At 44.0% G+C, this 26,950-nt stretch overlaps 1 protein-coding gene across 4 annotated transcripts in view; it reads right to left on the bottom strand.

Moving 5' to 3' along the window:
* Positions 1-26,950, bottom strand: part of eef2k (eukaryotic elongation factor 2 kinase) — an 80,313-nt gene that overhangs the window by 38,330 nt on the left and 15,033 nt on the right. For 3 of the 4 annotated variants that reach the window (XM_073060129.1, XM_073060132.1, XM_073060130.1), the window contains exons 3-7: positions 26,860-26,907; positions 13,451-13,551; positions 9,518-9,578; positions 6,823-6,860; positions 1,833-2,004 (exon numbers count right to left, since the gene is read on the bottom strand). In XM_073060129.1, coding sequence (XP_072916230.1) covers positions 1,833-2,004; positions 6,823-6,860; positions 9,518-9,578; positions 13,451-13,551; positions 26,860-26,907 — 420 coding nt within the window. The remainder of the gene's footprint in view (positions 1-1,832; positions 2,005-6,822; positions 6,861-9,517; positions 9,579-13,450; positions 13,552-26,859; positions 26,908-26,950) is intronic. The other variant, XM_073060131.1, reaches the window with a different exon arrangement.

The raw sequence follows: 26,950 nt of genomic DNA, 5'->3' as shown, positions 1-26,950 counted from the left end.
GAACAAGTTGAGGCCATAACTTTTATAATACTTTTGAATAGGCAAACATCATAGCCCTTTCTCGCCACTATCCCTACTTGCCGCTGTACCATTGACATCAGACACCTTACCCTATAAAGACACACTCTGCTTCTCAGGATTCCTGCAGCTATCTGCTGGTCAGACCTTGTCTTTTTCTGTCAACTCTCACCATCTGTGCTCTGCTCAGATGTCCTCCAAGCAAATGCCGGGCTGGTCTCTTGTTCACTCCCTCCCTTCACAGGCTGCAATTCCACTTCCTTTTTACTTTTTAAATGAGGAGAAATCTCTTCAGCCAGAGGGTGGTGAATCTGTGGAATTCATTGCCACAAACAGCTGTGGAGGCCAAGTCACTGGGTATATTTACAGGTGTGACTGATAGTAATGGTGTCAAATGTCATGGGAAGAAGGCAGGGGAATGGCGTTGAGAGGGATAATAAATCAGCCATGATGGCAGAGCAGCCTTGATGGGCTGAATGGTCTAATTCTGCTGCTATGTCAATGATTCCCAGTTAAATTTAGTGACACACGAGCTGGTAATCCTGCAATGGCCATTACCGTGCAGTCCAACAACAGCTGTCAGCTCAGGAAGAGATGCAGAGCTGAATAAACCAGACATTCAAGATCATTACTGTTGACTGTAATTACAGCTTGTGATTTCATTTGAAGTTCCCAATGAGATTACAGGTTTATAATTCTTCTTTATGGTTTTATTAATGTCTACAATGTGCTAACTTGCCTGAACCTCTCAACACTTAAGAGAAATGGGGCAGTTAGATCATAAAAACTGTGGGGGCAGCACATTAACATAACCCATCTCCAAATATTTGAATTCCTTAAGAGTGGCACGAAAGCGTAGTGGTCAGCAACCCAGGTTCAATTCCTGCCCGTCAGTGAAGAGTTTGTATGTACTCCCACTGACCGCATTGGTTTCCTCCAAATGCTCCAGTTTCCAAAGATGTACAGTTTAGGGTTGGTGAGCAAGTTGTGGGCATGCTCTGTTGGTACCAGACGCATGGCGACACTTGCTCCCCGCACATCCTCATACTTGGTCATTGATGCTAATGACACCGCTCACTGATTCGATGTTTCAATGTACTTGTCACAAATAAAGTGAAGTAGGTTTCTATTTTAATTCCACTCATTCCCATTCTGACATGTCAATCCATGGCCTCCTCTACTATCGCGATGAGGCCACTCAGGTTGGAGGAGCAACACTTAATATTCCGTCTCCAACCTGATGGCAGGAACATCAATTTCTCGAACTTCCGGTAATGTTCCCACCCCACCCCCTTTTCCTTCTCTCACCTTATCTCCTCACCTGCCCGTCACCTCCTTCTGGTGCTGCTCCTCCTTCTCTTTCTTCCATGGCCTTCTGTCCTCTCCCATCAGATTCCCCCTTCTCCAGCCCTGTATCTCTTTCACACAACTTCCCGGCTCTTTACTTCACCCCTCACCCCCACTCCCAGTTTCACCCATCACCTTGTGTTTCTTCCTCCCCTCCCCACCTTCTAATTCTGATCATCTTTTTCTCTTCAGTCCCAATGAAGGGTCTCAGCCCAAAACATCGACAGTACTCTTTTCCATAGATGCTGCCTGGCCTGCTGAGTTCCTCCAGCACTCTGTGTGTGTTTCTTGGATTTCCGGCATTTACAGATTTTCTCATTTGGATTTCTATTGAGTGAGCTTGGGTTAGATGGAGCCAAGATCTAGATCAGCCACTATACAAACTGAGCAATGGATTAGGCTTGACAAATAAGAGTAATCCCTGCTGTTCCTGTGCTTCACGTTTACAGTCCTACTGACCACTCCACCTGTTTGGGAGGCTTGTGTCTGCTGTACTCCTCGCCCCACAGCTTTGCCTCCATTTGGAGTCGCACGTCCTCGAAGTACACATCTCGATCCACAGAGTCTATGTAACGCTTTGCAACATAATTGGAGGCAGACTTCCACTGCTGGTGACGTGTGAAGTTTGAAAGTTTCTTCCTGTTGAGCACAACAGAAATCAAAATTAACTGACCAGAAGTAAAACAACTTTTCACAACCATGCTGCAAAGAAAAAGTCCCTATCGAGCCACCAAGCTCCTGAGATGAATAGATCTTAGCCCACAATTACCCCAAACATCCCAGTTCTCTGGGGTAGTTTCTGCACTTCACTCACCCCCACCACCCAAATCAAACCCCTCCCCACCCCCTGCCCCCTGTCAACACATTCCCCTTTCCTAGCAACCCTTTTCCCTCTCTACAAGCACATTCCCAGGTCCACCCCTTCCAAAATACCCGACTCCTTGCTGAGTACAATCTCACCAATGAAAATCTCACTCCAGTATCTGTGCCAAGTGGCGCAAACAGAAGCCCAATCTCTGTCCTGTTGCAAAGATGCAGAAGCACTCTCTCAGGGTCACATATAAAGATTCAGAGAACAGAGAACACTACAGCACAGTACAGAGCCTATTGCGACTTTTTAACCTACTCTGAGATCAATCTAATGCTTCCCTCCTACTTGCCCTCCATTTTTCTATCGTCCTTGTGCCTATCTAAGTGTCCGCCTATACCACCACCCCTAGCTGTACGTTCCACACACCTACCATTAAACTTTCCCCCTACTTCCTAGGCTGAGCTGTCAAGAAAAGATTTATGTGCAATCTATATAAACAAAACCATTGAGAAGCATGGGTTGAATAGGAAAAAAGTGTAACAGCATTTCCTGTAGAAAAATGGCAGTAGGGGTATTGAACACGAAGTCTCCTGTCTGAGTGTTCTGGAGTACAGTACACTAAGGGTTTCTGCAGATTTTTAGTAACACCGAACTATCCCTGGCTGTGAATGTACAGAGCTGACAAACACACCAGCTGGGAAGATGTCCTGCCTAATGTCTGCAGAGCCTCTCACCCCATTGAGATTACAGGCTTCCAAGTCCTCATGGATTCATTAAGTGTATGAACTTACATAATCCTCTCAACACCAAGACAGCTGGGCTTTTAGACCACAGAACAGAATGACCACGTCAACCGACTTCAAAGTTCAAAGTAAAATTTATTATCAGAATATATACATGTCACCACATACAACCCCGAGACCTTTTCCTGGGGGCATACTCAGCAGATCTCTCAAACAGTAACTGTAAACAGGGTCAGTGAAAGAGCAAGAGCATAGAAGATAATGAGAGCATGAGATAAGATAAAGAGTCCTCAAAGAGAGATCATTGTTTGTGGGAACATCAGAATAGATGAGTGTAATCATCCTCTTCTGTTCAAGAGCCTGATGGTTGCGGGGTAGTAACTGGTCTTGAACCTGGTGGTATGAGTCCTGAAGCTTTTGTACCTTCTACCTGATGGCAGCAGCAAGGAAAAAGCATGGCCTGAGCGGTGAGGATCTCTGATGGTGGATACTGCTTTTCTACGACAGAGTTTCATGTAGATGTGCTCAATAGTTGGGAGGGCTTTACCCATAGTATACTACGCCAAATCCATCATCTTTTGTAGGATTTTCCACTCAAAGGCTTTGGTCTTTCTGTACCAGGCCGTAATGCAGCCCAATCATCACACTTTCCACCACACAACTATAGAAGTTAGTCAAGGTTTGTAATGACATCTCCTCAGACTCTTAATGAAGTAGGGGCACTGTCCTGCTTTCTTTGCAATTACTTTCATACAATGGGTCCAGGACAGGTCCTCTGAGACAGTGACATCCAGGAATTTAAACTTACTGACCCTCTCCACCTCTGATCCTCAGATGAGTACTGGTTGATGGACCTCTGATTTCTGCTGGGAAAGCTCTGGGTAGATGGACCCAAGATCAGTATCAGCCACAGTACAAACTGATTGATGGATTAGATCATGAGATAATAAGACACAGGAGCAGAATTAGACCATTTTGCCCATCTAGTTTTCTCCGCCATTCCATCATGGCTGATTTCTCTCAAACACATTTTTTCCTGACTTCTCCGCATAACCTTTGATGTCCTTACTAATCAAGAACCTATCAACCTCCACTTTAAATATACCCAATTATTTGGCCTCCACATCTGTCTGTGGCAATGAATTTCACAGATTCACCTCCATCAGGCTAAAGAAATTCCTCCTCATCTCTGTTCTAAAGGGACGTCCTTCTATTATGAGGTTGTGCCGTCTGGTCCCAGACTCTCCCCTATTGGAAACAACTTCTCCACACACATTCTATCTAGGTTTTTCAGTATTTGGAACTTTTCAATCAAATACCCCTCATTCTTCTAAACTCCAGTGAGTACAGGCCCAGAACATTCAAATGCTCCTCATACATTAACTGCCTCATCCCCAGAATCACTTTCATGAACCTCCTCTGGACTTTCTCCAATGCCAACACACTCTTTAGATAAGGGGCCCAAAATTAGGTTCATCAAGTGAAGTAACCTACCCAGAGTTTGCTCAACAGAAATACACTAACATAGTATTCAGTTCTGTGATCTAACTTAGCCCAGGTCTCTGGGTGTTGAGCATTTTAGGCATGTTAAGCACTGTAGACATCAATGAATCCAGAAAGAAGAATTAGAAACCAGTGATCTCATTGGGGACTCATCCTAATCCTAGCATCTCATCACATCAACTCAAGCTCATGCCAGATCCCACACAAACATTATTCCAAAATAGATTTGCAAACAAGACTAAAATAGCAATGTGATAGGGCGTGGGAAATGGGGCAGAAGGTGACAAATGGAAAGCTCATTTGATCAGGCAATGTCCCCTGTGATAGTGTACCATTGTAATTCTATCAAACTTGGAGAGAAACTTTAAAAGATCAGCAGATATTGTATGCACAATTTATTCTTAACCAACTCTCCTCTGTAACTGTGTTGTGTATTTCCAGCCCTTTGCACTTACTGTTGAAAGTGCCCTGACTGATTGCATCATGGTCTGGTATGCAAGTTTGAACGTGCAGGGACACAAGAAGCTGCAGAGAGTGGTGGACTCTGCCCAATATGTCAGGGGCACATCCCTTCCCACCACTGGGATGAGCAACACGAGTCACTTCCCTTAAGAAGGCAACATCCATAATTTAAGATACCCAACGTCTGGGCCAAGCCATGTTACCACCAGGCAGGAGGTCTAGAGGAGTCTGAAGTCCCACACCACCAGGTTCAGGAACAGCTACTCTTCTTCAACCATTCAGTTCTTGAACTAATTGGTACAACCCCAATCACTGCAGTATATCAACACTATGACCCCTTTGATTACGTTTGCTGCCCCAGTAAAGCAGTCATTATCAAAAACCCCACCTACCCCAGACTTTCTCTCTACTTCCCCTCCCATCAGAAAATACAAAAGCCCAAAAGGATGTACTACCGGGCTCAAAGACAGCTTCTATCCCACCGTTAGAAGCTATTCAGTAAACCTCCGGCACAATAAGATGGACTCTTGACCTCACAATCCATCTTGTTATGGCCTTGCACCTTTCAATCTACCTGCACTGCACTCTGGAAATCCACAGTAACACATACTAGATGCTCAAGGAACACAGCAGGTGAAGTAGCATCTATGGAAATGAATAAACAGTCGACATTTCAGGCCGAGACTCTTCATCAAGACTATCCATGCTCACAAAGCCGTTCAAAGAAAGGCTCTCAGGATTATAGGTGTAGATGAAGCCACAGCTCATGAGATTCTAGCCATCAGTAGCTTACACCAGACGACAGGTTGCTGCAGCTACTGTACTATACAAAATGCACACCAGCCACAGCCCTGCAGATCTTCGCGCCATGCTGCCTTCATCTTATGAGAGATGGTGCACCACGTGATCCAGTTTATCTATGCCTGCTCATGCTGTTTCTATGCCTGATGCGAGAATCTACACACTGGATAGAAGCTTCCTTCACTGTGCTATCAGAATTTGGAACAGCCTTCCAGATGCTGTGGTTGGAAACATCTGTGACGATGGGGTCCAAGCCTTCAAGAGTCGAGTGCACAAACCCTGATCATCTCTGGGAGGGAAGTCACATGCTTCTTCAAAAACCATCATGAAGGGGACCAGGATGGCAATGCTTGGTTGTTGGCAGGTAGGGTTAATTCCTGACTTTCAAGAGCACTTGTGAGTTATGTTCCGGCTGGATTTAGTCCTTAAACTGCTGGAGAACAGTGCGGAAAGATCAGGTGCTGTTTTCTCCCGGTAGGGATTAGTTTTCAGTTCCAAGTGCTCCTGTCACATTTTGTCACCCTGTAACCTTATCCTTCAATCTCTCTGAATTATGGAGGACAGGATGTGTATAAATGTCTCTCTCCAGCAGACTTCATCATGATCATCATGACTCCAGTATTTCTGCTATTTTTTAATGTTTCTTAATTGTATATATGATTTTTTTATGTTCTATCGCTGAGCAGCAGTGAACCATCTGATTGGCCTGTCAGAGTTCTCTTTGGGAATTAGTTGACTTGATCAGCATTTCTCATCTGCACTTAATTTTAAAAAAAATCCTAACGAAGGGTCTCTGCACGAAATGTTGACTGTTCATTCATTTCCACAGATAATGCCTGACCTGCTGAGTTCCTCCAGAATTCTGTATGTGTTACAGAGCAATTCATCTTTGATTAAATCCTATTATGGAGAGAAGAAGATTGAAGATTGGATCAACCCTACCTCTGTATTAATAATATTCCTCTGGGGGGGGGAAAAATTTGAATTCTCTCTGCCATCACATTTCATACACAATTTAAATGCGCCTCCAGGAGGAAGAGTGATGAGTTATGGTGGGGAATTTGGAGGACACCCAAGCATCCCTGGTGTTTCCCAATCTAGTTCTACATGACAAGAAACAATAAGAGTGGAACTTACGTTCGGTAGCATTCTCGCATGGCGCCACGGCCAAAGGGCTGAAAGAGAACGACCAAGTATTCAATTTTAAATTCATAAACAGGTTTGATATATAAAAAGATGTCATAATTGTTTTTGGGAGAAGTTCTCGTGAACCCACACTTTGCTTTTGGAAGTCAGATCCACATCACACTGCTCCTCTGCACAACTGCACTCTGTACAGGGCCCCAGGGAGGTCTGGCATATGCTGTACCAGCCTTAGTCTGTGCTTAGTCCCTCAATCAGTGAGCAGATTCGTTCCATAGGCTCGGTAAACCAGTGAAGTGAAGTGAGCACCATGGTGACCCCCCCCCCCCCCCCCCACCCTGGACATTCCCTCTTCATCCCCTTCCCATCCAACACAAGATACAAAAGCCTGAGAGCACAGACCACCAGGTTCAAGGACAGCCTCTAGCCCATGTTATCAGACTCTTGAACAGACCTCGTACGATAAGATGACAATCTACCTAGTTATGATCTTACATCGTATTGTCTACCTGCACTGCACTTTCTCTGTAGCTACTATACTTTATTCTGCATTATTGTGTTATTGTTTTACCTTGTTCTACCTCAATGCAGTTGTAACGATCTGATCTATGTGAACAGTATGCATGCTTTTTAGTGTTCCTCATTAACTAATACTTCAGACTTCTTTCCAGCTGTTCTAATAGTGAACAAGGGTAACCAATAGCCAGACTAAAGAACTGAAATAAAATTATCTTCAACCAATTTAATCCTAGAATGACACTCCCAGAATGAGACCACCTTTTACTGGCATCTCTGGAAATGAGGCTCATTAGCCCCTCGCTAATAGCATTTCGATTCCGTGACAAAAAAAAAAGCCTGACTTTTCTCAGGCTTCCTACCTCTAGGGTGTATATGACTTTGCTTCCGCCAAATCGGCGGGGTTGCGATGTCTCGCCCACCCGAATCCCGGCTTGTGTGATTTATTGGCCCCAGCATCTTAAATTTACAATAAACTGGAGTGGCAGACCCCAATTTATTGACGAGCATTCATTATATTTAATCATCATTAACAGGAATAACTTTCTAAACTATAGCAAGCGTTCAATTTTCAGCAACACTGATGCCACCAAAGGGATGGTGAAAAGGTACAAGGACAACATCACAAGCCACTAACTAATTCCGAATCACAATCAGGCTTATTATCACTAACATCTCTCAGGAAATCTATTATTTTGCAGCAGTAGTACAGGGCAGTACATAAAATAAACAACAAATTACAAAAATAAATTGAAATATGTATCTATATATTAAATAACTGTCATAATAAGAGCAAACATATAGTGAGGGAGTGTTCAAGTGTTCATAATCCATTCAGAAATCTGATGGTGGAAGGGAAGAAGTTGTTCCTAAAACACTAAATGTGTGTCTTCAGGCTCCTGTACCTCCTCTTGGAGCTTAGATGGAAACCATAACAGTCAATGAGTGGAAGAGGGTGGGGGGGGGGGGGGGGGAGGGAGAAATCAAGGGCATGAACCTCACCATCCATCTTCCCATATACCAAATTTAACCATATTAACAGAGATGAGGAGGGATTTCTTTAGCCAGAAGGTGGTGAATCTGTGGAATTCATTGCCACAGACGGCTATGGAGAGCAATTCATTGGGCATATTTAAAAAGGAGATCGATAGGTTCTTGATTAGTAAGAGTGTCAAAGGTTACAGGGAGAAGGAGGGGAATGGGGTTGAGAGGGATAATAAATCAGCCATGATGGAGTGGCAGAACTGACTTGATGGGCTGAATGGCCTAATTTGCTCCTATGTCTACCTAGAACAGCTTGGTCAAAAGCAAAACCCATTGGCAGCAAGTCCAAGTCCAAATGCTGAAGGAGTTGTTGTAATACAGAGCGAGAATTTAATGACACAACAAACAATCCTATTGGAGGAACTCAGTAGCTCAAGCAGCACCAGCAACTTAATGAAAATGTTGAGGAAGCTGGCTCCATGCCTGTACACACCCCTGCAAGCACTAGTTGTCATTCACGTCCAAACTGCTACAAGCCAGGTTGTTCTGCATCACCTGTAATAACACTCCGCACTTTATGGAGAAAACCTGACTAGAAGAGGTGGAGGCAGCCTTTAAAGTAATAATTACAAAGGGATACATAAGACCATAAGACACAGAAGCAGAAGTTGGCCATTCAGCCCATCGTGTCTGCTCCACCATTCCAGCATGGCTGATTTATTATCCCCCTCAATCTCATTTTCCTGTCTTCTCCCCATAACCTTTGACACCCTGGCTAATCAAAAGCCAATCAACCTCCACTTTAAATATACCCAATGGCTTGGCCTCCATAGCATCCGCAGAAATGAATTCCACAGATTCACCACCCTCTGGCTAAAGAAATTCCTCTTCATTTCTGTTTTAAGAGGACACTCTTATATTCTGAGGCTGTGCCCTCTGGTCCCCACTATAGGAAATATCCTCTCCATGTCCATATCCAGGGCTTTCAATATTCATTTGGTTTCAATGAGATCCCCCCACTTCCTTCTAAACTCCAGTGAGTAAAGGCCCACAATCACCAAACACTTCTCATGTTAATCCTTTCATTCCTGGGATAATTCTTGTAAACCTCCTCTGGTACCTCTCCAATAGCACATTTTTTCTTAGATACTGGGCCCAAATCAGCATGATTTGGTAACAATACTCTTACCTGTTTTGCCATTTTCATGAGCACTTCATCTTCAACCCATTTTCCTGAAATAGCATTGTACCTGTTGAGACAGGAAAAGAGGGGATGATGTGCAATATGAACCATTTCTCTTTACCCATCCACCCACCCCTAGTTTTGTTGAGATTTCTCTGCAAGCTAAGGTTTAATTGGAATGGTAACAGCGGCAGCACGATTAACCTACAGCAACAAGAAGGGTGCTACAGTAGCGTAGCAGTTAACACAACGCTATTGCAGCTTGGGGTGTCAGTATTCAGAATTTTTTTCTGGTATCGTCTGTAAGGGCTTTGTTCAACCATCCCGTGAACGTGTGGGTTTCCTCCGGGTGCCCCAGTTTCCTCCCACATTCCAAATACATATTGGTTAGTCGGGTAATTGGTCATTGTAAATTGTGCTAGGAGTAAATAGGTGGATTGCTGAGTGGCTCAGCTCACTGGGCCAGAAGGGCCTGTTTTGTACTCTCTCTTTAAATAAAAACCTCAAATCTTCTCATCCAATCCATGCAGAGCTGGACAGGAGAAGTTTAAGATGAAGAGATTCACTTTGGAAGGTCAAATTTAAAGGAAGAGTACAGGATAACTGGCATGATTCTTAACAGTGTGGAGCAACAAAGGGATCTTGGGGTCCACGTCCATAGAAGCCTTGAAGTTGAAAGGGTGGTTAAGGTGGTATATGGTGTGTTGACCTCCTTTAGTTGGGGGAATTGAGCTCAAGAGCTGCAAGATAATGTGGTAGCTCTATAAAACTCTGATTTGACCACACTTGGAATATCTTGTTCAGTTCTAGTCGCCTCGTTATAGGGAGGATGTAGAAGCTTTAGAGATGGTGCAGAGCAGATTTACCAGGATGCTGCCTGGATAAGAGACTATGCCTTATAAGGACAGATTGAGTGAGCTAAGGCTTTTCTCTTTGGATGAAAGGAGGATGAGAGGTAACTTGATAAGAGATATACGAATTGTTAAGAGATGTTGATTGAGTTGATGGATAGAGACATTTTCCCAGGGCAGAATTGGCTAATACAGTACCGGGGGCATAATTTTAAGGTGACTAGAGTAAAGTATAGGGGGGACATCAGAGGTATTTTTCCCCAAACAGGGAGTGGTGGGTACCTGTAACACTCTGCTAGGATGATGGTAGAGGCAGATATATTAAAGACATTTAAGAAACTCTTAGAAAGGCGCATGGATAGAAAATTGGAGGACTATGTAGGAGGGAAGGATATGATTACCCTTAGGGTCAGTTAAAAGTTTAGCACAACATTGTGGGCTGAAGGACCTGTAATGTGTTGTATTCGTCTACGCTCTATGCTTTAATCCAGCCCGAGTTGGTGGACATCTCTACTGCAGCCTGCTGCTGATTTTGCAGTCAGAATGTTACTTCTCGTTCCCAACAACATGGGTGTGCCACTCCATGGAGCTGACTGGGAATAATGAAGAACTATCAGTGACAGCTACTTGATGACCACATCGACAGGCTATAAATTTTCCCACAAGAAAATTTTAAACCAGTTTACCACCAGGCTTGCTGGAATTTCTATTTCCAGCAGAAACTATTCTATTTTTGGCTTTAGAGAAGGGGAATAAAATCTGCAGTGGATCTCATTAGCTCTGCTTTGAGACAATGTGTTGGCAGCAAAAAAAATGGACAAGTAATCGCTAAATGTTTTCAATTTCAGGGTAGGAACAAACTTGATTGTTCAGCTCCCAGTGGGTTTAACCATATGCTGTGGTGGCACAAGCTTGATTAAGCTGGCAAATTACCAAGCTCAGTCATAAATCAAGAATGTAGTAATAACAACTTGTTTATAGAGGAACTTCTCATACACTTTTGTTCAAAGTGCTTTATAACCAAATAAAGTGGAAACATGAAGATAAAAAAATAAAAACATGAAAAGTAAAGGCAATAAGATGTTAGTTAAAAGCAAGGTTTTGAGGTTTTGAGCAGGCGTTTAAAAGTGTCACCTAAGTACATCGCTTATAGTTTTAGCTATTAAATTCCAGAGTTTAGGAATGGAGTTCAAAAAAGCAGAGCTGACAATTCTGATAGAGATTGCTTAGATTTAAGAGACCAGCAGAAGAAGACCTGAGAGCTTGAGCAAGGTTATAAAAAGAAAGCGATTCTATGATGTACTTCAGTCCCAGAACACTGACAGCTGTAAAAATGAAATTTAAAATCAATTCTAAAAGCTTCTCAGGGTTTTGCCAGAGTCAGCCAGCAATGGCGATACCTGGTAGCAATCTTGCTATTTAAAGGTTGCCCTCTCACGCCCAGCACAGAGATCCAAATATGGTTGTAGGCAGCAAAGATATGCTAATACCAAAAGAAATTTTTAAATCTTCAAGATTTTTAAAGATCTTTAAAGAGACCTTTAACAATTTAAAGATTAGCTTTATTTGTCACATGTACATTAAAGCATAGTGAAATGCACCATTTGCGCCAACGACCAACAGTCTGAGAACGTGCTGGGGGCAGCCCACAAGTGCCGCCATGCCTCCAGCACCAACAGGGCATGCCCAGAACTCACTAAACCTAACCCTTTGGAATGTAGGAGGAAACCAGAGCACCTGGAGGAAACTCGGGTGTTACTCACAGAGAGAATATCCAAACCTGTTACAGAGAATTGTGGAAATTGAACCATGAACACTGGCACTGTAAAGCTTTACACTGACTGCAATAATTATAGGAAACTGTCTCTCGTCTTTGAAAGATATCAAAGCCTTGTGCAGGGACTGAGGATTTCTGACATGTGAAAACTACAGAAGATGAGATACTTCCCCTGTCTGATAGGCTAAGAAACTGTTTGCACAAGCATGACAGGCAGTAATCACAGAACACATAATTCAAATAATTAGCAAGAATGCCATGGGATGATAAGTATTTTACACAATAAGCTGGGTAAAAAGAAGGGAAGTGCAGAGCCAGTTGTTAGCATAATACAATACAGCCAGCACTGGAACAGGCCCTTCAGCCCACAGTGTCTGTGCTGACTGATTCCAATTTTAATTAATTCCATCTGCCTGCACATGGTCTATACCCCTCCATTTCCTCTCTATTCTAATTCCTGTAGAAATGCCTCTTAAACCTTCCTTTAATTCCAATTCACTCTACAAGGCAAAATATTGCAGGACTACGGAGACAGATACCAGGGTGTGTGATGCATTGGATTGTTTTGATTCAGGTAATTCAGAAGTGCTGCATGGCTATGACCTCAGTGATGATTTTCTGTCTGGATAGACAGCTCGAGTTGACACAACATGGGCTGAGGGGCCTATACTGTGCTGTAATGTTATATTAAACCTCAACATCAAAAGGTGCAAGGAAGGAGTAAGACTTTGCCCTGTGTACAAGGAAAGGTGTCAACACTGTTGTTGCTTTATTTCAGTGTAACTGTTGAGAAATTAATTTGTATTTTAAAATCTGTGACCTAAAAGTAGCTCTGGAACAAATGCTGGCAAATTTTCTGATGTCTTCAGTTTCGGCACATTCCAACTCTACCACCTCAAATCATGTTTATTGTGCGTTGAATCACTGTTTAACAGAATATCACCTTAACATGCCACATAACTTTTAAAAACCTTAAGAAAATATTTATTTATTTAGCCATAAGCGAGGAATAGGCTCTTTAAGCCACACCGCCCCAGCAAACCCAAAGCCGTGATTAACCATAATCTAATCACAGGACAATTTACAATGCCAATTAACCTATCCAGTATTTATTTAGACTGTGGGAGGAAACCAGAACACCCAAGAAAAACACACACATTCCACGGGGAGGATATACAGAAATTCCTTACAGAATGCCGCCGGAATTGAACTCGAAACTCCAGAATGCCCCAAGTGATAATAGCACCTTGGTAACCGCTACATTACCGTGGCGCTGATTAAAGCAATAGAATGAAAGCAAGAGGAACAGACCTGTAACGAGTTGCTGTCTCTGTCTCAATTTCTTCCAGGTGGAATTCTGCCCAAGGATCAGGCATGTGCTTGGCTTTTTCAAATGCATGCTTCCAAGCTTCCTGCACAACAGAAGGAACAGCTCATTTCCTTTCAAAGTGCTGGTGCCAACACTGAATTTTATTTACTAAATGTATTCTGCATAGGTGGCTGAGCTTTTTGTAGTTATAAACCAGTCAGAGGTCCATATCACAACCAGGGGTCAAAGTCCAATCGCAATTCAATGCTGGAAGTGGGGTGAACATCCACAAATATCCATAACCAAATATTTACAATGCAGGGAGAAAAAACATCTGATTTCAAGTCCAGAATATGAACACTAACTCATGCGAGAACTTTAATCAGTGCTCAAGATCTGGCCTCAGTGCAATTTGAGAAGATTAACAAGTACATGCTATTTCAACCCACTGAGGTTCAGAAATTACCTTACGGTGGACAATGGAAAACCAGTTTTGCAGAGGTGGATCTTCGAGCTTCTTGTTTCAGGCCACTTTAATTCTCAATCCTGCTCCTACTCAACCTGTGTGCCGTAATGTGGTCCAACGTAAACTAGAACAATAATACCTTATCTTCCCTCTGGGCACCTGCATCTTTCCGAAATGAAGAATGAATTTTCCAACATCATCTCCATGAGCACACTTGGGAGTGGGTATACTGCATTTCTCATCATTGCTTAGATATTAAGTAGCAATGAAAATAAGCCCATTCCCTATCGTACTATTCACCTTTCACTCAGATCAAAGTTCATAGAAAACTTTTCAAAGTACAGATATGTCACTAGGTACTATGCTGAAACTTACTTTCTAGTAGGCATTCGCAGTAAAACAAAGAAATATAATAGAAACAATGAAGAACTACAAAGACTGACAATCAATGTGCAAAAGGCAGCAAACAGTGCAAATAAATAAACAATATTGAGTACGAGTTGTACAGTCCTTCAAAGAGATTGTCGAATCAGTTCGGGATTGAGACGAGTTAAGTTATGCACACTGGTTCAGGAGACTGATGGATGAAGGGTAATTACTTCATAATACATTCATTCACTTGACAAGTCAAATCTGTTAATGCCCATTTCAACTCCTTTACAATGCAGGGCCGAAGAATTTCAACAGCACTTTGCCCTTCAAAAGCCTGGTTCACTGAGGGCAATCAACAAGCTTCTGCAACCTTGCTTTCATGCAATGTTCAAGCACTTGCATCAGATGCAATATTTGCTTTCACATGCTTGAGTGCACAAGCAGCATTGACCAAACTAACTGATCAGTTAGTCCTGACAAAGGGTCTCGGCCCGGAACATCAACTGTACTGCTTCCTATAGATGCCGCCTGGCCTGCTGCGTTCCACCAGCATTTTGTGTGTGTCGCTTAAATTTCCAGCATCTGCAGATTTCCTCGTGTTTGCCAGATCATTAGTGCTATTGCTTTGTTACAGTGCCTGCTATAAAATCAAGGTTCAACTCCCACCACTGTCTGTAAGGAGTCTGTTCATTTTCCCCATGACCATGTGGGTTTCCTCAGGTGCTCCAATTTCCTCCCAAATTAGGGTTATTTTCTGAGTTCTGCAGAGATCGCTCCCTATGCAACTCCCGTGTCCAGTCATCCCTACCCACCAATCTTCCTCCTGACACTTATCCTTACAAGCAGAACAAGTGCTACACCTGCCCTATACCTCCTCCCTCACTATCATTCAGGTCCCAAACAGTCCTTCCAGGTGAGGTGACACTTCACTTCTGAGTCTGTTGGGATCATTTATTGTATCTGGTGCTCCCAGTGTGGCTTCTTGTATATCAGTGAGACCCAACATAGATTGGTAGACCACTTTGCTGAGAACCAACACTCGGTCCACCAGAAAAAGCAAGATCTCTCAGCTTTTGATTCCATTTCCCATTTTGATTCCATTTCCTATTCCCATATGTCCATGGCCTCCTCTACCACAAGGCCACACTCAGGTTGGAGGAGCAACATTTTATAGTTCATCTGGGTAGCCTCCAACCTGATGGCATAAACACCGATTTCCAGAACTTCCAGTAATGCCTTCCCCCTTCTCTATTCCCCATTCCCTCCCCCCCCCCCTCACCTTATCTCCTTGCCTGGCCACTGCCTCCCTCTAGTGCTCCTTCCTTTTTATCTTTCTTCCATGGCCTTCTGTCTTCTCCTATTAGATTTCCCCCTTCTTCAGCCCTGTATCTCTTTTCACCAACCCCCAGCTCTTTATTCATCCCTCCCCCCTCCCAGTTTCACCTGTTCCCCCCCCCCCCACCTTCAAATCTGACTCATCTTTCTTTTCCTCTAGTCCTGCTGAAGGGTCTCAGCCCGAAACGTCAATTGTACTCTTTTCCGTAGATGCTGCCTGGCCTGCTGAGTTCCTCCGGCATTGTGTGTCCGTTGCTTGGATTTCCAGCATCTGTGGATTTTCTCGTTTGTGTTAGGGTTACAATCAGTAAATTGTAAGCATGCTACATTGGCGTGGAAGCATGGTGACATTGCAGGCTGCCCCAGCACATCCTTGATGCATTTCACTGTATCTTTATCTTTAAATATAAACGCCACGATCTTTGACATAGATCTTTAAGATAACTACTGCCAACATACAGTGCCCAGTTCACCAAATCTTGCAGTTAGGATTTTATCATCTGTAGAATTTATTTTTGCATCTGAAATATTGATTTATTTGTGGATACATGGTATGGTCAAAACAGACAAGACAATAATATTTATTCTGGATCACTCCTTCCAGTGAGTTGATTCAGAGTGTTCGTTAGGTCAGCTGACAATGATCACTATGTTGTTTTTGGATAGGATTTCCCTCCAAAGTCATTAGGTAAGCACTTGAATGACAACAAGAGAATACTACAGCTTTTGGGATTTCTGTTGTTCCTTGCTGCACGTTGTGGCACATTGGGCACAACTTTGCCATTTATTTAGCATTTTTGTCTTTTTTTTACAAGGCCAAGTTGCTAGCTTGACGTTCAACCCAACGCGGGATGAAAATGTGCAAAGGAGCCAACCGGATTTGAACTCGGGACCACACTTTTAGTGACAATAGATTTATATTCCTCATCTCTGCTGAGTGGCAAATTAAGATTCTTTAAAACCACATTTTTTTCCAACTTTGAAAAAAAAGATAACCAATCAACTTTCAGTGCAACTTGGTGTCTTCTGCTCAGCTTATCTTCTGTGAAGAAATAAATAGCCAATCTCAAAAAGTAAAAATTAAATTTGAAGCGCATTCTTTGAAAAATTTGAGTGGACCTTAATTGGAAAATGTGATCTGAAAAATTCAGTTGACTGTTTATTCATTTCCATAGATGCTGCCTGACCTGCTGAGTTCCTCCAGCATTCTGTATGTGTTGATTCAGTTGGAAACTGTATGCAGTTTGTGGTTGAATTAGCAGAAGTTGAGACAAGCCAGACACAGAAAGGTTGCTGGGAAATGCTTGAAAGATATTGTTAGTTTATTTTAAATTTTAAAATAAGAGTTTTCTGAGAAAATAGTCCAAAGAAATTGACTGCAACATGGGACAGGTAAAAGTAAAAGGCAGCAGAGGTAATAGGTGTGGCTGACTCTAATTCAACACAACACAAGCTTATTCAAAGTTACAACTCTAAAGCACATTCACAACCTCAGATGTACCTTGAACAAGATGAACTGCTGACCTCAATCTACCATGTTATGTTCTTGCACCTTATCTATCTGCACTGCAACACTTTATTACTGTTTTCCCTTGTACCACCTCGACGTGATCTGCATGAACAGCAAGACAAACTTACCATTGTACCTCAGAACATGTTGATATTGAGAAACCTATTCCAATGCCAACAAGCTGTGCAAACGATACAGCGCTTTGCCTCTGTAGTTACTGCTGTAGTGCAGAAAACACGGGTTGCGATTATAACCTGCTGAGGGATAATTATTGGTCAGAAGACCAGGACTTTGTCAGCTTGCAGTCTTCTACTGTATGTCTAAGGAGAAGCCAGGAGAGATTTTGGTTTTACATGCCTTCTATGAGATCCTCAACTTGTCCAGAGGTTGGAAGGCCAATGTCTGTGAGTCCACAGCCAAGGAAGGGAGGCTGAGAGGCCTGTGTGCGTGTGTGAGTGACAGGGAGGGAAAGGGGCTTGTTTTGCTAAACGTGCTATGCTGGCACTGGAATGCGTAGTGACACTCATGGGCTCGCACCAGCACATCCTGGTAGCTAACACAAATGATGCATTTAGCTGTATGTTTTCATGTACATGTGATAAATAAATAATTCTGAAATCTGAATCTACAAGACTTCACTACTAGACACAAAATATTCCCTCAGTGCTGTACTAGATGTTGGCCTAAATTATTGCCACAGTTCCACAACACTGCAGAAGAAAGTGGTGTCACAGGTAGACAGGTTAGTCGTGGCTAAGATCAACTCCTGCCTAAGCAAGGACCTGGACCCACTGCAATTTTCTATCACAATAGTCTACAGTGGATGCAATCTCACTGGCTCTCCACTTGGTCTTGGATTATCTGGACAATAGCAATACTTAGGTCAGGCTGCTGTTTTTTTGACTACAGCTCAGCATTCAACACAACCATTCCTACAAATCGACAAACTCCAAAACCTGAGCCTCTATGCCTCCCTCTGCAAATAGATCTTTGACTTCCTCACTGGGAGACCATAGTTTGTGTACATCAGAAGTAACACTTCCACCTCGCTGACAATAAACACTGGCTCATTGGTCTACTCTCCCTACACCCATGACTGTGTGGCTAGGCACAGATCAAACACCATCTATAAATTTGCAATGACACAATGTTGGCAGAATTTCAAACGGTGACGAGGAGGCATACAGGAGTGAAAAACATCAGCTAGTTGAATGGTGTCGCAGCAACAACCTTGTACTCAATGTCAGTAAGAACAAGGAATTGATTGTGGAATTCTAGAACAAAGCACCCAGGGAACACACACCGTCCTCATTAAGGGATCAGAAGTGATAAAGGTGAGCAGTTTCAAGTTCCTGGGTGTTAACATCTCCAAGTATCTATCCTGGGCTCAACAGATTGATACAATTATAAAGAAGGCACAACAGTGGCTATATTCCACTAGGAGTCTGAAATGACTTGATATGCCACCAAAGGCTCTCGTAAATTTCTACAGATGTACTATGGAGAGCATTCTAACTGTTGCATCACCATCTGGTATGCACAGCATTGGAAAAAGCTGCAGAGGATTGTAAACTCAGCCAGCTCCATCATAGGCACTAGCCTCCTCAGCATCCAGGTCACCCTCAAAAGGCGATGCCTCAAAAAGATGGCATCCAGCACGCAGGACATGCCCCCTTCTCATAACAACCATAAAACAGGTGGTAGAGGAGCCTGAAGACACACTCAATGTTTCAAGAACAGCTTCTTCACCTCTACCATGTGATTTCTGAATGGACGATGATCCTATGAACACTACTTCACTATTTTTCCTCTCTTTTTGCACTACTTTAATGTTCTATTTTATTTTAATTTGTAGTTTTTATTATCTATGACACTGTACTGCTGCCACAAAACAACAAATTTCACAACATATGGTCATGAAGAGAGCTTTAGCCACAATGACCTTCATGAATCAGGAGTTGAGATGTTATATTGAAATTGTACAAGAGGCCAAACTCAGAGTACCATGAGCAGTTCTGGTCAGCGACCTGCAGGAAAGATATCACTAAAATTGAAAGAGAACAGAGAAAATTTACAACGATATTGCCAGAACTCGAGGACTAGACATAGGGAAAGATTGAGTAGGTTAGGACTTTATTCCCTGCAACATGAGAGAATAAAGGGAGGTTTGACAGAGGTATACAAAATTATGAGTACAGTCAGCCCTCCTTATCCACGGGTTCCGCATGTGCAGATTCAACCAACTGCGTAACGGGAAAACCCTAAGTTCTCTCTCCAGCACTTGTCGTTTGAGCATGTACAGACTTTTTTTCTTGTCATTATTCCCTAAACAATACAGTATAACAACTACTTACATCGCATTTACATTGTATTAGGTATTATAAGTAATCTAGAGATTATTTAAAGTATACGGGAGAATGTGCATAGGTTACCATGGATCAGAATCGAAAAAATAAGCGTAAGTTCTCTAAGACGGAACAGGTACATCCGGTATTACTTAGCATTAGTTAGTCAAACATTTGTCTTAGTGTCTAGTATATATTTTACCTTTCTATGCCTATAAAACACTTAAGAAATGTATGTATTTCAATAATTAAACCACTGTGTTGCTTAATAATAATTGTAGTTTTCATCAGGGCAGGGCATTCACATGCTCCATTATTCTCACTTTATCCTTTAAAATTGTTCTGATCATTGACCGACTGTAGCCTAACGCTTTTCCAATGACCGATGGCGTTTCACCTCTTTCAATCGCTTTATTATTTCCACTTTATTTTCAATCATGATTGTTTTCCGTCAATGAAACAGAAACAGCAGCAGCCACTGGCGGCAAGTCCTGAGCTCCGCCGGGTCCTGAAGTCCACCACACTGAGACAGGTTAAATAAGGGACTTGAGCATCCGCATTTTTTGGTATCCACAGGGGGTCCCGGAACCAATCCCTCGCAGATAAGGAGGGCTGACCGTATAGATAGGGTTAAGGCTTTTTCCACTTAGGTAGGGTGAGACTAGATCTAAACGTCATAGGTTAAGGGAGAAAGATGACATATTTAAGGAGGAACTTCTTCACTCAGAGGGTGTTGCGAGTTTGAAGGTGGAATGAGCTGCCAGCACAAGTGGTGGACGTGGATTCAATTTCAACATTTAAGAAAAGCTTGGATAGGCACATGCATGGGAAGTGAATGGAGGGCTGTGGTCCAGGTGCAGTTCGATGAGACTATGCAGAAAACCAGTTCAGCACAGACAAAATGAGACTAAATATGATTCTATAATGAGCAAGACAGGAGGTGGTGTCTGACATCAAAAATCAGGAGGACCAGAAACCTACAATGAAAAGCCTAACATGACTGATTTATTTCTAAATGTAATCCTGTGATATCCTCTCTGGTGCCACATTAGCCCCACCTGCATTGGCAAATTGGTTTATTATTGTCACATATAGCAAGGTACAGTGAAAAACTTATCTTGTATACCACCCATACAGCTAATTTCATGATAGTGCATTGAGTTAGCACAAAGGAAAAAGAGACTAAAAGTTGCAAGGCCATAACGAGGGTCAAGAGACCAAAAAGCTACAGGAGGAAAGAGAGGAAACAGCATTGGAGCAGAAGACAGTAAAGAACAGGCAGAAGTGCTCAATGCAGCTTTGAGCTTCAGGCCATTAAGGTCATTACTTTGCTGTCAAGTGTGCCGGCAATCAGGAAAGGGGAAAAAACAGTTGTTCCACAGGAAATCTTCATTGGGTTTGCTAGCCTTGAGTTGCATCTGTCCTCTGACCACCTCCTCCTCGAACCATCTCAGCCAGAGTTTTGGTTTCTGCACTTCTTGTGTGTATGCACACACACGCTCACACTAAATCCGGCCGAGAGGTCAGTCCCCATCACCGCAGGCCTCGCTCACGCTAAATCCGGCCGAGAGCTCAGTCCCCATCACCGCAGGCCTCGCTCACGCTAAATCCGGCCGAGAGCTCAGTCCCCATCACCGCAGGCCTCGCTCACGCTAAATCCGGCCGAGAGCTCAGTCCCCATCACCGCAGGCCTCGCTCACGCTAAATCCGGCCGAGAGCTCAGTCCCCATCACCGCAGGCCTCGCTCACGCTAAATCCGGCCGAGAGCTCAGTCCCCATCACCGCAGGCCTCGCTCACGCTAAATCCGGCCGAGAGCTCAGTCCCCATCACCGCAGGCCTCGCTCACGCTAAATCCGGCCGAGAGGTCAGTCCCCATCACCGCAGGCCTCGCTCACGCTAAATCCGGCCGAGAGCTCAGTCCCCATCACCGCAGGCCTCGCTCACGCTAAATCCGGCCGAGAGCTCAGTCCCCATCACCGCAGGCCTCGCTCACGCTAAATCCGGCCGAGAGGTCAGTCCCCATCACCGCAGGCCTCGCTCACGCTAAATCCGGCCGAGAGGTCAGTCCCCATCACCGCAGGCCTCGCTCACGCTAAATCCGGCCGAGAGGTCAGTCCCCATCACCGCAGGCCTCGCTCACGCTAAATCCGGCCGAGAGGTCAGTCCCCATCACCGCAGGCCTCGCTCACGCTAAATCCGGCCGAGAGGTCAGTCCCCATCACCGCAGGCCTCGCTCACGCTAAATCCGGCCGAGAGGTCAGTCCCCATCACCGCAGGCCTCGCTCACGCTAAATCCGGCCGAGAGCTCAGTCCCCATCACCGCAGGCCTCGCTCACGCTAAATCCGGCCGAGAGCTCAGTCCCCATCACCGCAGGCCTCGCTCACGCTAAATCCGGCCGAGAGGTCAGTCCCCATCACCGCAGGCCTCGCTCACGCTAAATCCGGCCGAGAGGTCAGTCCCCATCACCGCAGGCCTCGCTCACGCTAAATCCGGCCGAGAGGTCAGTCCCCATCACCGCAGGCCTCGCTCACGCTAAATCCGGCCGAGAGGTCAGTCCCCATCACCGCAGGCCTCGCTCACGCTAAATCCGGCCGAGAGGTCAGTCCCCATCACCGCAGGCCTCGCTCACGCTAAATCCGGCCGAGAGGTCAGTCCCCATCACCGCAGGCCTCGCTCACGCTAAATCCGGCCGAGAGGTCAGTCCCCATCACCGCAGGCCTCGCTCACGCTAAATCCGGCCGAGAGGTCAGTCCCCATCACCGCAGGCCTCGCTCACGCTAAATCCGGCCGAGAGGTCAGTCCCCATCACCGCAGGCCTCGCTCACGCTAAATCCGGCCGAGAGGTCAGTCCCCATCACCGCAGGCCTCGCTCACGCTAAATCCGGCCGAGAGGTCAGTCCCCATCACCGCAGGCCTCGCTCACGCTAAATCCGGCCGAGAGGTCAGTCCCCATCACCGCAGGCCTCGCTCACACTAAATCCGGCCGAGAGCTCAGTCCCCATCACCGCAGGCCTGCAGGAGGAAATGAGTTCACAGCAGATGACAACGCAGACTGGTGTTCTGGCGCTCTAGCTGGCAAGTTGGTAAGTAAATGTTGGTGCAGCCACCCAGTCAGCAGGACTGTGCAAGTCTGTGGAGGCAGGACTCAGCTCATCACTGGCCCTGTGAACCTACCTCCGACAGTGAGCAGCTTCTCTACCACACGTTGTATTAAAATGCAGCTCCACAGTGTCAATAATAAAACGCCCAATAACCTGCCAACTGACCATTCAGAATGACCAACTGACATGCATGTGATTAACCAGACCCCAGCTCCCAAACTTGTTGCGACTACCTTCTATCTATGTTAATGACTGGTCACCTAACTACAGGAAAGATATCAATAAGCTTCAAAGAGTGCAGAGAAAATTTACAAGGATATTGCTGGTACTTGAGGACCTGAACTTAATAGATTAAGATTTCAGTCCTTAGAATTCAAGAGAATGAGGGAGATCTTACAGAGATACACAGGAATTTTCTCCTCAGGTCCCTGTAATGTTCTGTGAATACACAGTTATTTGTTCCGTGCTGTGGACTCCTGGTACGCTGTATCAATGGCATAGTCTCAGTACATCTGTCACCAATACTGATGTACTGTTTATACCTCCATGTTCAACTCATGTCTCTGACCTTTGACTGTACTTAGACTGGAGCTAACACAGTGAAACCAGGGGCTCCTGCTTATCTAAAACACCAAAACTAAACAGAACCACACTTCTGACCCTGAGGATATTTAACATTTGCCATCACTATCACAATTCTTTGCACACTGACACAGCAAGAAATTGGGAAATGAGTTAAAAGGGGCAGATTCCAAACCCCAGAGATGGCAACAACAAAAAACTGTATTAATATACCTTATTTAACATTAGCAACAGATTCCAAGACTTACACCGGAGCATTTTCAAATCAAACATATGCCAAAATATAAAGTGACATTAGGACAATTAAAAGACTCGTTAACTGAGTTTAAGAGGCATCTTAAAGGCTGGTGTGGAGACAAGAGGAAGACAAAAGAAGTGAGGTTAGATGGGAGTGAGGAAAGAGATCAGCAGTGCTGGGATCCAGGAGAAAGATAAAAATTAAAGAAGACAAACACAAAATGGAAGGAGAATTAACAATCATGCAGGTTGAACAAGACTTGAATTAGAGGTTATAGGTTAAGGGTTAAAGGTGAAATATTTAAGGAGCACCTCTGGCAGAACTTCTTCACTCAGAGGATGGTGAGAGTGTGGAATGAACCGCCAGTGGATGTTGATTCAACTGTTCCAATGAAGACAAGTTTGGTTAAGTACATGGATGGGAGGGGTATGGAGGGGTATGGAGGGGTATGGAGGGGTATGGTCCAGGTGCAGATCATTGGGATAAGGCAGAAGATCAGGTAGGCATGGATTAGAATGCCTTTTGCTGTGCTGTGTGGTGCTTTAGAACATCAATAAAGTGAATGTATAAGGGCTTTGAGGTATTAATTGGAAACAAGACCTTTTAGCCCTGAACATCCAGCACCGACAGTTTTATTGGACTACTATTTTTTCCCAGAAACATCTATTCTGCAACACAATCAAAAACCCTACCAAACCCGGACACCCTCTCTTCTCCCACTTCCTACTGGGCAGAAGACAAAAGCCTGGAAGCACATACCACCAGGTTCAAGGACAGCTTCCACCCTGCTGTTATAAGACAATTGAACAGTTCACTAGTACAATAAGATAGACTGAAACTCATTATGGCCTTGCACCTTATTGTCAGCAGTGCACTTTCCCTATAACTTGCACTTCATTCTGCTCCTAGTTTAATTTGTACTACCTCTATGCAGTGATATGGTGAACTGATCTGAGACAGCATTAGGATCTAACATCAGCTTTATTTGTCACATGTGTATCAAAACATACGTGAAATGCATTGTTTGCATCAACGACCAACACTGTCTGAGGATGTACTGGGGGCAGCGTGCAAGTGTTGCCTCACTTCCAGCACCAACATAGCTTGCCCACAACTTACTAACCAGTAGGTCTTTGGACTGTGGGAGGAAACTGGAGCACCTGGAGGAAACCCATGCAGTCATGGGGAGAATGTACAAACTCCTTACAGACAGTGGCAGGAAATGTACCTGGGTCACCAGCCTTGTAAAGCATTACACTAACCGCTGTGCAGTTTTTCACTGTACCTTGGTACATGTGACAATCAGAAACCAATTTACCATTGTAGGCTGGGCAAATCTGGCACCACAGAGTGTAGTTTTTTTCTGTTTTTTTTAAAAACGTAGTTCAGTCTAGTTTTTGTACTGTGTCATGTAACACCACTGTCCTGAAAAAACGTTGTCTCATTTTTACTATGTACTGCACCAGCAGTTATGGTCGAAATGACAATAAAAAGTGACTTGACTTCATAATAAAGAATTATGTTGCAGTATAAATAGGTCACTAGACATCCCCCCCACGTAATTAGAAGCTGTTAAACACAGATATATAATACAAATTGTAATACATTGCATTCAAAACACATTATTATTAGACTAAGTGGAATTGAAATTCTGTCCTCATGTTTGACAGTGTCAGAATGACAGCATACACCCTGTCACACATCAACATCAGCTCAAAGTTGCTTTTTTAAGAACAAGGAAGCGATTGTAAACAATCCACTTTCTGCTCTTGTGGCCCACTTCAGATCACTAAGGTTTGTACGCTGTCCAACTTCACCATCGGAAACATTTTGTCTGGATGCATCACAGCTTGGTACGGCAAACACTCTGCCTGAGCCCAGAACATCAGAGGATGCAGCCTCCCCACCATCGACTCTGTCTACACTCTCACTTGCCTTTGTAGAGCAGCCAGTCTGATCAGACTTCACCCACCCCAGGCGTTCTCTCCCCTCTCATCCAGCAGAAAGATACAAAAGTCTGGAAGCACATACCACAAGGCTCCAGGACAGCTTCTAACCCACTACTGAATGGACCTCATTTAATAAGATGGACTCGTAGTCCCACAATCTACCTCATTATGATCTTGCACCTCCTAGTTAGCCTGCACTGCACTTTTAACCCTTTTGCATTGTTAATGTTTTACCTTGTTCTACCTCAAGGCACTGTGTAATGATTTAATCTGTATGGACAGTGTAAGACAAGATCTTCATGGTATCTTGATACAAGTGACAATAATACACCCATTCCAACACCAAATGATCCAGAGACCCTGGTGTACCAGGAGACCTTGCAGCAAGCACCATCCCAGTGGTACATGCTTTTGAATCTTTTCTGCTTGATGGTTTGGGGGAGGAGGTGGAACAGAATGCTCTTCTATGTATGGAATGCTCCTTATTGGAAAGATTCAATTAAATGTAATACTAGTGCCTGTAATAACCCCCGCCAGGGATGCCCCCAAGCCCAGCTACGAAAGGAGGGAGGGTTGGGCATGGAGTTAGCAGCCCTAACCTGTAAAACCCGGAGCTACAGAAAACCCAACAAAAGCTCCAAAGACCTAATTCCTGGGACAGCAAGGATCTTCAGCTAGAAGACATATGAAGTCATGTGGTAAAAGCTGAAGCCACAAGGCTTATCAACCTTGTTTTGGCCCAGGACAGCCTATGCCCCAGACGGGGTGCTGGGCTGCCTGTAATGCTCTGTCAATATGTTTTGGTTTTCAACAGTAAAACCAGTTATTTGTTCTGTGCTGTGGACTCCTGGTATGCTGTGGCAATGGCACCGTCTCAGACAGGGTACAGTACATTCCTCAAACCAACACTGATGCACTGTTTATACCTCCAGCATGTTCAACTCACGTCTCTGACCTCTGACTGACCTCTGACAAGAACTAACGTAGAGTGAAACCAGGAGCTCCTGCTTATCTAAAATACCAACACTATCCTCTGACTCTGAGGATATTTAACATTTGCTATTACTATCACAATTCTTTTCAAACCGGCACAGCAAGGTCAGGAAATGAGTTAAAAGGGGCAGATTCCAAACCCCAGAGATGGCAACAACAAAAAACTGTATTAATAAACCTCATTTAACATTAGCAATAGATTCCAAGACTTACATTGGAGCATTTTCAAATCAAACATACATATAAAGTGACATTAGGACAATTAAGAGATTCGTTAACCGAGTTTAAGAGGCATCTTAAAACTGGTGTGGAGAAAAGAGGAGGATGAGACTGTGGAGAGAGGTTAGATGGGAGCGAGGCAAGATATCAGCAGAGCTGGGATCCAAGAAGAAGAGATGAATTCTGGTTCAAACACAAGATGGAAGGAGAATTAACGATGACATGCAGGAAAGTATACAAGTGACAGGATGGTTTCGGAGTAGAAAACACAATGAAATGATTGCATATATTCGACCTACCCGACCTCGGTCAGTTAATGAGCCAAACTTAGGACTGGTCTCGTGATTCTGAAGGATACAAGATAATTTGAAAAATACAAAAATGAAAATT

The sequence above is a fragment of the Hemitrygon akajei genome, chromosome 11 (assembly GCF_048418815.1).
Source record: "Hemitrygon akajei chromosome 11, sHemAka1.3, whole genome shotgun sequence".
In the NCBI taxonomy this organism is placed as follows: domain Eukaryota; kingdom Metazoa; phylum Chordata; class Chondrichthyes; order Myliobatiformes; family Dasyatidae; genus Hemitrygon; species Hemitrygon akajei.
Note: the sequence above shows the minus strand (reverse complement) of the source record. Positions and strands in the feature narration are given on the sequence as shown.